General features: G+C 37.2%; 1 protein-coding gene across 1 annotated transcript in view; it reads left to right on the top strand.

The window, feature by feature from the left end:
- Positions 1–15,893, top strand: part of LOC124789455 (folylpolyglutamate synthase, mitochondrial-like) — a 129,274-nt gene that overhangs the window by 88,259 nt on the left and 25,122 nt on the right. The window contains exon 7 of the mRNA XM_047256817.1: positions 7,412–7,565. Coding sequence (XP_047112773.1) covers positions 7,412–7,565 — 154 coding nt within the window. The remainder of the gene's footprint in view (positions 1–7,411; positions 7,566–15,893) is intronic.

Here is a 15,893-nt window from a genome sequence, read left to right as displayed (position 1 = left end):
AGCTTGATGTTTGTGTCAAGGGTTAAAAATAGCGTCCGCAAACAATTGTATCCATTATTTTACTCAAAAAGTACAAAAAGAAATGTTAAGTGAATTAGATATAATAGTGGTGATAGTTTCCCATTGTATAATATATGATATGACAAAGTAGTATTATATCACATAAGTGTACATAAAGATTATTTTGCAACTAAAAACAACATAGTGCCCAATTGTTATTCAGAGTAAATACTAAAACCATAAGCCAAAAATAAAACAGTTTTAGTATAGGATGAAATTCTTACCTCTCACAATATTTTGTCAGTTCAGAGGAACACTAAGAGAAAATGGCTTTTGGTGCTCTTAACAGTATTTTGTGTTGCTAAAAACAACCATTGTTAAGAGCAGCTTCCAACTGACTGTCCACAGAAACAGCTGTAAGCAACCAACACAATTCCAATTAATGGTAACAGCAGCAAATAAAAAGAAAAGTGTAATGTATAATTAAACATGCCATGGACATTACAGGGTTAAATAACCCGTGTGATGCAAATGACCGTCTAACGCTTTAGACGACAAGAAGCGATGGTATGTACAGCCGATCTTCTTCTCTGGATAGCCGAACATGTCGGTCTCCAGAAACTTCTTCTCTGAAGAATAATGCTCATTAAGGGAATTTATCAGACTCTCTCTCTACTCTTGAAATAATTTTGGTACTCGAAGAATACTTTTAGTTCAGTGATGGTGTATTTCAACTTCCACAAAAAAACAAATTCACCACTTCTCATATAAATATTTGAACTCGTGCGAGTCAACCAAGTCGTCAAACATTAGACTCTGTTAGAATACATTTACAATAGGGTTGGTTTAATAAACACCAGAAAATATGAAAATGTTTTGCTTCTAGCAAGTCCAACACATGAATTACTTAAAAGTCTAATCTCATTTCTTTATTTGTTCTTAACAATCATCACAGTCACTAAACCACAGTCAGCATTGGTACTTGTCGGCCGCCGTTCGGTCGCCAAGTCCACATTTTGCTCATGACTATTTTTAGACCTGCACACACAAACATGCAGTGCGCAGTAGGTCGGATTCGTCTCTCTCACTCTTCCATTTAAAATATTGTGGATTCGAGACGGAGGAAGGCCAAGTGGTTCTAGAATTTACACGGAAATTCTCGAAGCACTACAACTGTTTTGGATGTGTACATTTTGAAATGTTAGAGGTTCAGTCCAGTTGATTGCTGTTTAAAGGTTGTCACAATGTCTAACCAATGTTACTATAGAATCCATAGACAGTGTGATAAGTTATAACAATGACAGCAGTTACATTTCTCATCTGATTGTTGTAGGAGACTTCAACTTAGATTTTAAAACCAAACCCCAAAACACAATTTTACTATCTCTCTCCTCCTAAGAAATGTTTCCATTTATAAACCAAGGCACTACAAGAGCTAACATGATGATTGACAGTGTTATTTCCAACTTCAATGTACAATGTGGTACTATTAGTTCTTTTTCCAGTCACCACTTAACAATTTGGTTCAATTGTAATACCTAAATAATAATTTTAATTTAGTTTTTGACTTTCATACAAACTATTAAACCCATGTTTGACCACAATTTCACCTAATTATGAGTGAAGGTAATGTCAAAGGTCCTCTGGTGTTGTAAATATATGATCACTATAGGCTTAAAGATCCCAGTGTTATGGTTATATGTCTAGGGGACCCTTTTTTTTTGGGAAATATTAATTAGTAGGATATCTACTTCCAGTTTAGCTGGGAATTTAAGTCTGTGGATTAAATTTCTAAATTACTTGTGGTTTGAAGTGAAGTATGAGTCTTAAGTATCTATTAGTCAGTTTCTGTTATCATTGCATTACTTCATATATTATAATTTAAAAACTTAAATGATGTGCGAGCGCATAGGATTACAAATAATTACGCTCACTGATATTTAAATTTTGATTCAGCAAATCAAACAATGATTATAAAAAATCCGCCTCGATTGCAAATAGAAACCGGATGTTGACCTAGTGTTCGGTGGCGGATAACCACGCCTTCTTCGTATCACACTAAAATTACAAACTGCCTAAAGAGACATGGTCCAACATTAATACAGAATGCCCAAAAGGGCAAAAAGATTCGCATAAAATGTAAAATAAATGGTACGTGTGTACCATGTCAATAGCTGTACTTAGCTCAAACGTCAGAAGCGTGCTTCCTCACCTCAGCCAATGTTCGGTGGGCTGCGGGCTCTCAGGTAAACCTAGGTCAACATCCAGTTTCTATTTGCAATTGAGGCGGATACTTTATAATCATTAAATTATTCACGATTGCTAATGCGCTGCAATGTTAAAAGTTCTCAAATCAAACAAATTAAGTAGCAAATTTTTAAAAAGTTTAAATTATTGGTATTGCTAATTAGCACAGCATGGTAATATAACTGCAGGATTAATAAAGTAAGTGAAAAATTACATTAACAAATGCAAAATTATACAAAAATTTAAACTTAAAATTAAAACATTCTTGGAAGTTTTGGCATTCCTGGAGCCGATGTCTTCCTAGTATCAGGACCGGGCAAAAATAGTCTAAATTTTTGTTTCCTAGGATGAATAAACTTTCCATATACGTAATCAAGTTTGTATGGAATGTTCAGAGGAAGAGTCCTACTCACACCTGGCCAATTTTTTTTCTTTTTTTTTTTCTAACTGTTTAAATTTAAATTTATTGGCCCTTATTGTAGACCGTACAGTCAGCTCGTAATTACATAAAATATACAGGTATGGATTTGCCAGTCTTCTGTCGTGCGCCTATGTTGGACGTATCGGTAATCCCTACTGCAGGTTTTATCCGGGTCATATGCTCTGCCACTGCAGCTTCTTTGGCTAAGTGGTCAGCAGCTTCATTGCCAGTGATCTCACAATATTGTTTCACCCAAATGAAATTAACTGCTGGGCCTTCACGCATCGATTCCAGCACTTCAGTGATGGGGTTTTCTGTCTTATAGGTGTCAAAATTGTGAAGTACCATTAGAACAGTGTCACTGAGTAGCAAACATAGAGATGCTGTCATCTAGGATCAGAAACGAAGTGCTTCTGGTATTACAACAAGTTCTGTGGTCACAATACTTGGCTCTGCCATTAATTTGAACATTCAAATTTCCTGCAAACATGTTACACAGTACATGCTTTTGATGGCCACTGGTTTTGGAGTCATTAATATATATTTATATTGCCTCCAGATACCATCTTGAAGAATGGTGTCAAGTTTTATTGTTAATGTGAGCCCTGTGATCAAAATTAATTCCATTTGTTACGTACACGTTAGGCAATTTCAGTGGTAGTGGTATGCTACAACTATCTAGTCCAAGTCCTCCAATGACTTCCTTGTAATCTCATAAGTATCTAAATACATTTGGACTAGAGGAGCAAGCATTCTAGTGATCCAGAAACGTCCAGTTAAGTGCTGTACGCTTAGGTTTGAGGCGATCAGTTTCATATTGATGGAACTTTAATTCCTGCTCCACATTTTTTTTTTTTTTTTTTTTTTTTTTTTATATACTCAGTGTGCAGATTGAATAACGTCAAGAATAGGCCACAACCCTGTCTCCCTTCTCACACCCTTCTGAACCACTGCTTCCGTGTCATGTTCCTAGACTCTTGTAGCAGACATACAGTTTCTGTACAAGTTGTAAATAACCTTTCGCTCCCTGTATTTTACCTCTGCTACCTTCTCAATTTCAAAGAGAGTATTCCAGTCAACATTGTCAAAAGCTTTCTGTAAATCTACAGATGTTATAAATGTAGCTTTGCCTTTCCTTAACCTATCTTCTAAGAGAAGTTGGAGGGTCATTGTTGTCTCGTGTGTTTGTACAGATCTCTATCATCCAAACTGATCTTCCCTGAGATTGGCTACCAGTTTTTCCATTCTTCTGTAAGAATTTGTGTTAGTATATTGCAGATGACTTATTAAACTGATAGTTTGCCAATATTTACACTTGCCAGCACCTGCTTTCTATGGAACTGAATTTATTGTTCTGTCTCAAACTGTGATAAATAGTGGTGATAAAACGTTTGCTTGTTGAAATCCTCTCTGTATTTGAAACCACTCAGATCCTCCATCTGCTTTCTGAACACCACTTTAGCATCTCTGTAATAACATTGTTGCCTTATTGATCAGAAAGATTGGTACATGTATATTTTCCAAGCATTTCAAGATCTGCTGTCTGTGGCCAATTTACACGTTTCTCTGTCAATAAATATCATGATGAGGTTCGATTTCTAGTGTTTCTTCATTGGTATTCTCACAGAGAAAATAAGACCTGTAGTGCTTCTTTCTGTATTGTCAGTGATGATTTATCTGTTTAGTTATTATTACATGAATAATCATGGAGAAGTCAAACAGAGGTGGCTTATGACAAGTAACATGTGATTTCCATTTGCTCTGCCCTGATGCAAATTGTTAGGCCTATGGAATGCGCCATCACTACGTAGGACAGTGAAATGCGCCATCACTACCAGTGTTACTAATGATTATTTTTCATAGCAACAACCATAAGAGAAAATCAGCACCAGTTGAAATATATTCATTTGTCTGCTGCCAGCTTCAAGCTGCCCCTAGACACGAAGTATTCCAAGAGGCTTGAGTTTACTAGCAAGTAACCTGTGTAAGCACTTGCTGTGTTTACAGTACAACAAAATCTTACTCAAGTTTACTTGTCCAAGTTACTGGGCAAGTTTATTTCAGGAACTTTCTGCAAGTACTTGTTGCAGAAGTGCAGTTATTCTTAAAAACCAAAGCAGTCTGTACTGTTGTCGTATTGTTGTTATTATTATTATTATTATTATTATTGGATAAAAATCATGAAACACAAAAATAAAAGAGTAGGAAAAAGTGTTAGAGGAGTACATAATGATGTTACCAAGAATCACTGTTCAGTTAACTAAAGTCAGAGCATTTTGCTTAGATTAAAAAATTTGAGGATGTCATATGCAAATCTTGAACATCCCTTGTCTACTGTATAATTAAATATTTGATAATAGGAAACAAAAATGATGAGCGGTATCTCAACCAAGAGACTGCCTTTTAATTACCCTTCAATTTTTGCCGGCAGTATTTACTACTTTTATCATATGTGAAATGCATTTATGTTTATGCTAACATTACAAAATCAGCTAAAATTAAAAGACGTCTATACTGCCATTCTGCTTTCACTTATGGTGAAACAAATTGATTGGTAAACTCATTTCATACTTCCTTGACTGGTGGTGCCAATTGTGTGTGTTTATGGGTTCCAATAGTACATTTGTTTTGGCCCATCTGTCTTTGTGCCATTCTCACTCTCAAGACTGACATTTTTGCATTGCCACTGAACACAGACAACTTCTGTTAGTTTGGGAAAACAAATGAGAAATTCGGCAAGTACTTTCTGCAAGATGCAAGAAACTAGAACGAATTTTCACCTTGAAGCGGAATTTGTGCTGATTTGAAACTTCCTGACAAATTAAAACTGTGTGCCAGACTGGGACTCGAACCTGGAAACCCAACCTGGCACACAGTTATAGTTTGTCAAGAAATTTCATGCAAGAAATTGTTTTCACTAACTTGCGAATTTCTTGAAGTTGATGAAACTATTGGATGTGTAGATGGAGGGGGGATGGGGGCTGTTTGCAGATCTGTTGGTTCCTATATTCCACCCAGTTCTGCGATTGTCTGGATAATGCGCCATACCACAGCAAAAAGTTTGACAGAATGCCTGATAAATATGATTTCAGGATTACAGTGTTATAGTAGTTGAAAGATAGGAAAAATAAACTGCAACAACACAATGAGGAAAACTGAACCATTGCCTAGAAAGGAAAACAAACCAACCGTGAATGTGTACTTCATGTATAAAATTGCTGAGAGCCGAGGCCACAGAATACGTTTACTGCTCTACAACTGTGATCTAAATCTGATGGAATTGTGCGCCATACCACAGCAAAAAGTTTGACAGAATGCCTGATAAATATGATTTCAGGATTACCATGTTATAGTAGTTGAAAGATAGGAAAAATAAACTGCAACAACACAATGAGGAAAACTGAACCATTGCCTAGAAAGGCAACAACACAATGAGGAAAACTGAACCATTGCCTAGAAAGGAAAACAAACCAACCATGAATGTGTACTTCATGTATAAAATTGCTGAGAGCCGAGGCCACAGAATACGTTTACTGCTCTACAACTGTGATCTAAATCTGATGGAATTGGCATGGGCCAAAATAAAACACAATGTCACTGGTGACATGTTGAAGGAAAATTGCAGACTCTTATTAATGCTGCTTTCCTTTCAGTTACTGCACAGGACTGGCAAGGTTACTGTAGGAAAGTGCAGCAACTGGTGCAAGAGTATTGGACATAAGATGTAGTAATGGAAATTGTCATTGATTAAGTTCTCATGAATGCCATGCCCTCAATGATAATGATCATCTGGAATCAAACAGTGATGATCTTGAATCAAACACAAATGACAATATTCTTTAGTCAACATCATTTTGACAGTTCTTTCAAGCACAGTTAATTACACTTTGTAAATATTACTGTTGCATTGTGTTAAATAAATGCAATGTGCAAAAATATTCCAAAAATCAGTTCTTAACTTTCGATTGATAGTGTCATAAGTTGTACATTCATCTACTTTTCATGTTTCATTATTTGCAGTAAATAAATAACACATAAGTTATAGGTAAAACTCTCGAGCAAGGAGTATGTCAACAAATTAGGTCATTTCTGATCCAGCGGATGTGTCATTTAAGTGGGCAGTATTTCTGCGAGTGCTGCCTCCGATTTCATGTTACACACAAAAAGCCGGTAGTTGTGCCAGCACTGGAGGCAGCCAATGCTGACTTCCCCCCCCCACTACTCCTCTCCCCTTGGCAGCTGTAATATGGGGGCATGGGCGTTCCCGAAAGCCACTGTTCCAGTCGTCAGCTTAACGTGGACAAACAGTATGTATTTATGAGATAACACTTTCATCATATCTGGTATTTATAAATTAAACAAGAGGACACAGTGTTGATCCTTGCGGTAAACCTTTATTCATCATTATTCTCTCTTTAACTTTCCCAGTAAGTGTAACTTAAGCTTTTCCTTCAGTTGGCATGCTTTTGAATAAAGTATATGTTTGCTTACATTTGATTGTCCTTGTGGGCTTCGCTAGGAATCACTCAATTCGTGCTTTATCGTAGACTGAGTTGAGGTCAATAAAAATAACTATGACTTTAATTGATGATTACACTTCAATATTTTTCTTTTTAAAGTAGTTACAGTAATGAAATGACTGTTTCAGATTGTTCCTAACTTTCTATAGTTGCAGTATACATGTAATGCATTGAGAATATCTAACTTACCATGATTTTTTTTAATTTTTTTTTTTAATGACAGTGTCCACTGTTCGAAGCACCTCCACTGGAAGCATACAATTGGCCATGTAGTAGGGTGCCAGACCTGAGTGTGGATGTGCAAAAGCTTAATGCCTCCCTTGCCTTGCAGCTGACAGCAATCTGTCTGGGAATGGTTACCAAACCACCAGCCACAGGTAAGTGAACACGTGAGCCTTTGACTGAGATTTTAGTTTTTTGATAAATTCTCAGAATGTTTCACATTGTGAAGGTACATGTTCAGAAATAAATTGTTATGTTTGTTATAGTAATTGTCCTTTAATTAGTGATGTTATATGATATTTCTATATGTCCTGTGTCTAATGAGAATGGCTCAGTATGTATGTGTATTAGGAATGAAGCAGTCATTTTCATTTAACAAATTAGTTTTCACTACAGTTACCTTTTAGATATGCACTGATATCAGCAGATTGAGATGTAGATCGGCAGTCAGGATGCATAGGATAACCACGAGTGTGTGCCTGCTGTCATACAAAATTGCACCCCAGACCGTAACTCCAGGTGTAGGTCTAGTGTGTCTACCTTGCAGGCAGGTTGGTTGCAGGTCATCAATTGGCCTCCTCCTAACCACCACACAGCAGTCACCAACACTGTGGCAGAACCAGCTTTCATCAGGAAACATGACAGACCTTCATGCTGCTATCCGATGAGCTCTCACTTGACATCTCAGAAGTCACAGGTGGTGTAGTGATTCGAGAATTTCTGTGTAAATTCTAGAACCACTCAGCCTTGTACCGTCTCGAACACACTATATTCTGGCTATGAGTGTGGGATGTTAGAATCCTACCTACTGCTTGTCATATGTTTGTGTGTGCAGGTTTAAAATCAGTGGTGGGAAGAAAGTAGACGCGGCGGACGAACAGCACCAACAAGTACCTGTCAGGCAATGCATAGATGTTTTAGTGAGTGTGTAAGGAAGAACCCTGGAGTTTATATGCAGCTCTGTGCTTATTGTGTCTGACTATAGTTATTAAAGCAAAGACAGTTAAAAACTCTTTACATAAGCTTGATGTAGGCTAGACTTATTTCCTGATTCATGTTAAGAAAAGTTATGGTATCTAAGCCAACTTTCTTTTAACTGTAAATCAATTTATTTCTGACATTTGGCTGTATGAGAGACTTACAGGAATTTACATATTTATGTGGAAAGTGAGAGTTTATTGTGTATGGAGGGCAAATACATCGTTAATTGACAAAAAGTAAAGTTTGTAAGTCTACCTATTTCATAAGTAGAAGAGTCAAAAAAATTCCTGTACCTAGCGTTATTCGACGGAGAAGAAGTCAAGAGGGTTTCCAACAGCCGGCTAGCCAATAAAGAAGAGTGTCTACAAGTTCCTAGTAAGTCACCTCATAAAGAAGTGGAAGGTGGTTTGGGGAATAAACTGATATAACCCAGATTCACACTTTAAGTCATTAGAACGTGGCGACCTGTGTGAAAGGACTGAGAAAACAGGAATTATAAGTCAGAAATGAGAGAAGAAGCGGTTACGTGTTGCCATAGCAACCAGACGTAATAACACAAGGAAATTACTCTGAGGAATTTGAATATTGATTATAAATTATAGATTGCAGCACTCTGTTGTCCTTTTTAAATTTTATTGTGCAGATCTTGATTTCGGCTAGAAGCTAGCCATTCTCAATGCACTATTATTTTCTCTCAACGCATTGAACGAAAACAATAGTGCATTGCCAAAATCTAGATCTGCACAATAAAATTTAAAAAGAATGACTGATCACTGCAATCTATAATTTACAAGTCAATATAACAGTCGCTGAGTGCAACAGCTTTCTGAATGGAAGGTAACTTGATGAAAATTGGAATATGTTCAAGTATGCACTGGAGCAAAATGTAAATGGAAAAACAGTGAAGAACTAAAAAATTCACAATGCTAAAACAGCAAAGATGATTTCGATGTATTTGTCTAAGAAGAAGTATGCATAGAATGCTTCGACCAAGAAGATCCAGTGTGGAGAGTATACAGCTCTCACACACATCGCAGGGGGATGCAGACTCGGAAACCATTATACATCCAACGCCGCCGGCACCAGCTGCTGTTCCCTTGTGCTGACTTGCCTCCACATCTGCTCACCTACGCAATGTGAATTCTATGCTGGGTGAGCGTGAAACATAACTTGATTACTTTAGTATGAGGTGGTACAAGATACTGTTGAATGAACTTTTATTGTGTAATTATCGTATTTAAAGTTAGTTTTAAATGCTTACAAGACCTAAAGGATTTAAAAGTATGAAAAATTTACAAGAAGCTGGGGAAACTCAGGAACCGGCTGTGGCCATGAAAATTGGCAAAGAAGAGCCTGACTGGAATGAGTTGATAAATTTAATCAAAGCTCAGACTCTTAAGTTAAACTCATTAAGTTCTCAATTAAATACCCAGGGTGAAGCTTTAAATTCTCAGAGTGAAACTGTAAATATTCAAACGACAAATTTAGGTTTGTTAAACACGTCTCAAAGCAAAGAAATTAGTAATCTATGTGAAGGCATGGGTGCTTTGAAGACTGAGTTCGACGCTGTAAGTAATAAAGTAAAGGATTTAAAAGTAGATTTAAATAACAAGTTGACAAATTCTTTGACCACTCGTATAAATCATATGTTTACTGACCTTAGTCAGAAACAGGAGGACACTTTTGAAGATTTATCAAAAAGGTTAGAACTTAACATTGAGAACAAATGTAATAATGTAGAATCCGAACTTACTGAAAAGTTAGGATCTTTTGAAAATAATCGCAAATTACAGGTGTCAATACACGGGTAGATAATATAGAAAGAAATTTCGAAGAGAAAATAGCTAACTCTAATATTATAAATGTAATTAGTTTGAAGGAACAATTTGGAGAAATTATAGATCAAAAGGTTACCGAGAGAATAACATCTGGAAACATATTGCCTATTTCTTCTTCTGAACACAATGATACCAGGAAGGGTATGGATGATGTGTTGAGAGAAATTAAGCTTATCCAAGATAGAGTAGAAAAAAGGGTAACTTCACCTAATGTTGTATTAACTAGTGAGCAATTTGTAACTGTTTGTTGTGTCACTGTGGTGCCAACTGCTGCTAATATTGCTGCTGCAGACGCAGTATGATGCACTGGAGCAGTACACCAAACATGATGGTCTTTCCTCTTGGTAATGGTACTTTGCCATCTGGAGTCATGTCTTCTTGCAACTGTACATTCTTCTGGCCACCATCCGACAGCAGTTTACACCTGGATACATGACACTCCAGCAACAAGGGGCAGCATTGGGCAATATGCTCGGGTGTTCTGCATGTGCGCGACGATCTCCCGGTACAAGATGGCTACTAGAGTCAACCAGCCATTTCTCTAAAACAGTGCCCTAAAATGTAAAATATTGTAGCTTGAGAGTAAGGCAACGGAATTAGCTTTGCTTAGGAAAATAAGGCAATAATGGAGCACTGTTTATGAAGGGAGGATCTTCACAGAGGATTTCATAATTTATTTCATCAACTACAAAGATCACCAGACAGATTCTTTGAAAATACATGGATGAGCAGAGAGACATTGACTGTCTCATCAAGAAATTAAAAACAAATGTTTCTTACACGACTGAGAATTTTTAACAGCCGATAAATGCGGAAGTGTGACTATCTAGGGTAAATATGGAAGAATGAGTGACCTTCAGTACAAGATAAGCATGGTGTAACGGTAGCATCATATGTTAGCAGTCAGGATCATTGTTGGGACCCAGGTTCAATCCTGCCCCCAACTTACATTTTAACTGACTCTGTTACAATCCTGTCACCAGTGCTGTTTACTAAGTTTTATTTGTACTGTTTACATTGCATCTCAATGTATATTTTTAAGGTCTTGCCAAAGTACTTTATCTTTAAGTGTGTTCACACCTATCCCAGAACATCATACACATTAAATTCCAAATAAAACACTGTGAACAACCATAACTATTACTGATATTTGATTGTTCGGAACATAATTCATCAGGAATCAGTGTTAAGGCCAAGCGTTTCAATTAATCTGAACAGTCTGCATAGGTGAAGCATACAATTTTTTGAAAATAAAGTCAAATGTTTTGCAAAACAATTTGTCTAAAAGTAAGAAATAACACTCATGAGAGAAATATTTGTTGCGCCTCATTTTCTGTACATGATTTTGAGCATCATTCAAAGGCACATCAAATATTTCTCAGATGTGTTTTCTTTTAGACAAATAATTTCAAAAAATATTTGACTGATTTCTTTCTTTTTATATTTTCATGTTTCATTCAGAAAGCATGATCTTATTGATACTTAATTTGCCTTCCTAACTTCTTCTCGAAATTCCTAAATTTAGCACTTAATTCAAAGGAAGCCTTTTTGACAGTTAAATATCACAACAATTTATCTTCTTACACACAAGAGAGCTAGACCTTGAAGACATGAACTTTTTGAATCTTCATTTACATAGCTAGCAGCAACTGTTCATGAAATATTTGTTTTTCTCAAATTGGCAATTAATATTTCCTTAATTATCCTGATTACTTTCAAGCAGTTAAATATTTTCTTTCAATATTAGACCTCACACTGGTCACTTTGATACTCCATTCGTCCATTCCACACTGTTTATTTGGCTATGTAAATTCAGACAAATACTCATTGCGTAGTTTATAGGGAGTCTTGTTTTTGCTCTGCTTGATCGTTTCACCAAAACTATTAGCGTGTTAATCATACAACAGAATAAGTCCTTTCTGTGTGCTGTCTTTGTCAAAAAAATCTCATTTCGATATCTTGAACCATTTATGAAATATCACAATTTCTACAATCACTTGGTTCCCAAAGCACAGGAAACAATTCCTGATGCACATGAAGCAATTCGGATATATTGTGGGCGCCCCATCTGTGGATGTAACAACCAATATCTAAGAGATTATTCCTCTCTCACCTTTTAAGTACAATTTCGATATGTTGGCTACATTTCATATGCAATAATGTATGGCCTGTGCAGTCTTAAAAATTTCATGCGGTCATTTACTTAGTTTCATGCAGTACAGTTACTATGACGAATAATGAAAATAAATTCTGTCCTTCATTTAGCAATGTGTAAGATGCAGAAGAATCAAATTCTTTTGACAAATAATTTTCTTAAAATTGAATGATAAGTATTTCATAGCAGCTAGCATGTCTGATCCAGTACTTTGCCGAGAAGACTCGTAGCTGTCACTCTCATTGTCATGCGTGCTGCAGCAAATTCAAACATCACAAGGTGTAGCAGAGGACAGGCAGCACCACGGACGTCACTCACCTAGGACACTTCCGTAACCGTACTTGCGGTTGTATTTTGTCATCTGAAGCTGTTGCGCATTGTTGGTTGCTTCCATTGCTTACGTAGGATGTAGCCTGAGGCTCACAATTGTTACAGTATGTTTTTAAAGCAAACCTGATTTGCATCCTCATAGTGGTACTACTAGCACCACTCTTATGCGACTTAAGCGAAATTTGTTAGATAAAAAATACTCACCAAGTGGCGGCAGAACACACAAATAAAAGACTGTTGCGACTGGAAAGCTTTTGAAGCCAGTGGCTTCTACGTCAGGCAGAAGGGTCGAAGGGGAAGGAAGAAGCGTGAAGGAAAAGGACTGGAGAGGTCTAGGAAAAGGGGTAGATTTTGAGAAAGTCACCCAGAACCACGGGTCAGGGGAGACTTGCCATATGGGATGAGAAGAAAAGCTTTCCTTCACTGTAACTACTCTTTGCTTCACTCCATTTTAATTTCGTACATCTTTCATTGTCTTTTCCGTTTATTTTTCACCGCCCCCTCCCACCTCTGTTACATACAAAGCACTTAGCTTCTCACTATTATTCACTCGAGCACGATGTTTTAGTAGTAATCTCTGCCCTGCATATTACCCTGTCATCCACCTTTAAGCTCTCAGGTTCTCAATTCTTGTCCAATGCATTCCCCAACAGTCAGTCTTTCCTTCTCAACCCGTCTCCCCTGACCCACGGTTCTGGGTGACTTTCCCAAAATCTACCCCTTTTCCTAGACCTCACCAGTCCATTTCCTTCACCTTTCTTCTTTCCCCTTCAACCCTTCTGCCTGCAGAAGGAGCCACTGCATCCAAAAGCTTGCCAATCACAACAGTCTTTTATTTGTGTGTTCTGCCGCAGCTTGATGAGTAGATTTTTTATCTATCCAGGTAAATAATTTTATCAATAATTGATTGTTTCCGTTGTTATATGAATCAAAATTTGAATAGACATCGTCTTTAAGATGTAGGAATGTGCCTACCAACTTTCATTTATGTTCCTCAACTCCTCCTTAGCGTTCTGATTTCCTTTCGTCAGTGTATATATGTTTCCCAGTGTTTTAGTCAATTTTTAATGTCTCCAAAAATAGAAATCGTCAAACTCTTCAAAATAGTGTCTCAGTGATGACACCACCCTCCCTTCCTGCACCTAATCAGACGTCTTTTACCTGTGATCCATTTCTTTATTGAATGAAGTCATTCTACAAATTGCTGTTAAAAATATTTACTGCAACTGCAGTCTTGACATTTTGTTCTTATCAAGCATTGTGGGATGTTCAAGCCTACTCTACAACATATAGTTGTTACATGCTGGGGCAGTTCAGATGAGGTGCTGGAGAAGTCTGAAACCAATTTTATAAATATACCTACAGTTCCACACACCATGCGAGGGACTGAGATGTTACCATAAACGGCATCGAATGTCATTTTTTCTCGTCTAAAGTTTTCCCATCAAAAAGCTAGAAGCAGTTCATTGAATGATATTGCTCTTTTTTTCATCTTGACACACACCATGTAGCATGACATGGCTCATACCCACGTGGTATGTGGAACAGTGAGTATACTTATACCACCATTCATATGTGGTTTGATTGCTGTGAACTGTTTTCCAAGAGGTTATAATGTTCTAGATCTGGGTTTAACCTTTGACTGCTCTAGATCTGCTAACACGTGCCACTGCTGCTGTCCCCAGGTACTCTGAACGTGTTTTCGTGTGCCATTGTTCCTCCCATCAGGTGCTTTAGAAGATGTGTACACACGCCAACTTGCCAATACCTTTCTGCTCCCGATGTGTCGAGATGGGCTGCTGCTCAGGTCTGTTTGCTCCAGACACATTATGTGCAAGGCACCCAATGGCCGGGTAGAGTGGCCAAGTAGCTGCATTTTCTGCCCAAGTCCTCGGTAGCTTTCCAATGTTTAGTCTGTGTAGTGCATTTGCTGTTGTGATCTTATTTGTGTTGCTGTTTTCGTCTTCATTTTGGATTGAGAAAATGGTACACTGTCATGATTATATGGAGTAAGAAATTGTGGAGATTCTAATGGGAAACAACAGTGAGAGTGAAATCTTTGATAGATGACTCTTCTACAGAGTCTCGAAGTAGCAGTTGTGAGCAAAGTAAATCAGCTGACTAGCGTGTCCCTCTATCTCTACAAGACATGAAAATTCTTCAGAACCTGAAGTTTTCTGGTTGTGAGAGCAAAATGTGTGGAAAAAGAGAATATTTTAGCGACACGTTTGACTGGAAGAAAAGTGATTTTCATCCATTTGTGCATGCGTTTGGCAATTCAGCTCCAGGGCACAAGTGTGGATTAGCTCAAAATTCCAGCATTATGACACTTTCCCCCATATAGTTAGCAGAAGATCTAATGAAATCTTTTGCAATTGAAACCAGCAGATTTTACTGATAGACCAATGCAATTATGCTTGGTGCATTTTCATCTCTCAAGATGGAAAGAAATGGAATTTGTGGAATTCTAGTCCTTCATTGCTCTTTATCTGCCTATGGCTCGTATGAAAAAGCTGAAAATTAGTGACTGTTGGTACAAGGACATACATTTGAACACACTGGTATTCGGCAAAATTATGTTCAGAGACCATTTTATTTTAATTTTTTAAATGCTTCATTATAGTGAAAACTTTACCAACAATGAAGGAGACAGGTTATTCAATATTAGAAACATTAAGGGTAAAGTTCACACACCATTCCAGAGTGCGTTTCATGCATATCAGAAGCTCTGCATTGATGAAAGCCTATTGCTTTGTAAAGGATGATTATCTTTCAAACAGTGTATTTTGTCCAAAAGCAGTAGATTTGGAATAAAAATATTTGTGCTGTGTGACTGTTGGACTGGTTATGTTCTGGATTTTATTGCGTTTACAGGTCTAACTGCAGAAATTGGTTTCCAGAATTTGGGGAAAGTTTGTGGCATTAGCGCAACACATCTGAAATGAGGAGACATCCAGTTTATGTCCACTGGTATAATTCTTGCCCTGAAAAGGTGTGACAAAAAGAGAAACATGGATACTGACCACCTGTAATACTATAGAAATATTTCAGACGGAAAAGACTAACAGAAAGACAGGTGTAAGAATCAAAAAACTGCAGTGTGTTACACATTATAACTAGAGTATGGGGACAGTTGACCATACTGATATATTACTGAGTTCACTCAGATCAATGTGGAA

Source organism: Schistocerca piceifrons, chromosome 3 (genome assembly GCF_021461385.2).
Source record: "Schistocerca piceifrons isolate TAMUIC-IGC-003096 chromosome 3, iqSchPice1.1, whole genome shotgun sequence".
NCBI lineage: Eukaryota > Metazoa > Arthropoda > Insecta > Orthoptera > Acrididae > Schistocerca > Schistocerca piceifrons.
This window is presented reverse-complemented; position numbering and strand designations above follow the sequence as displayed.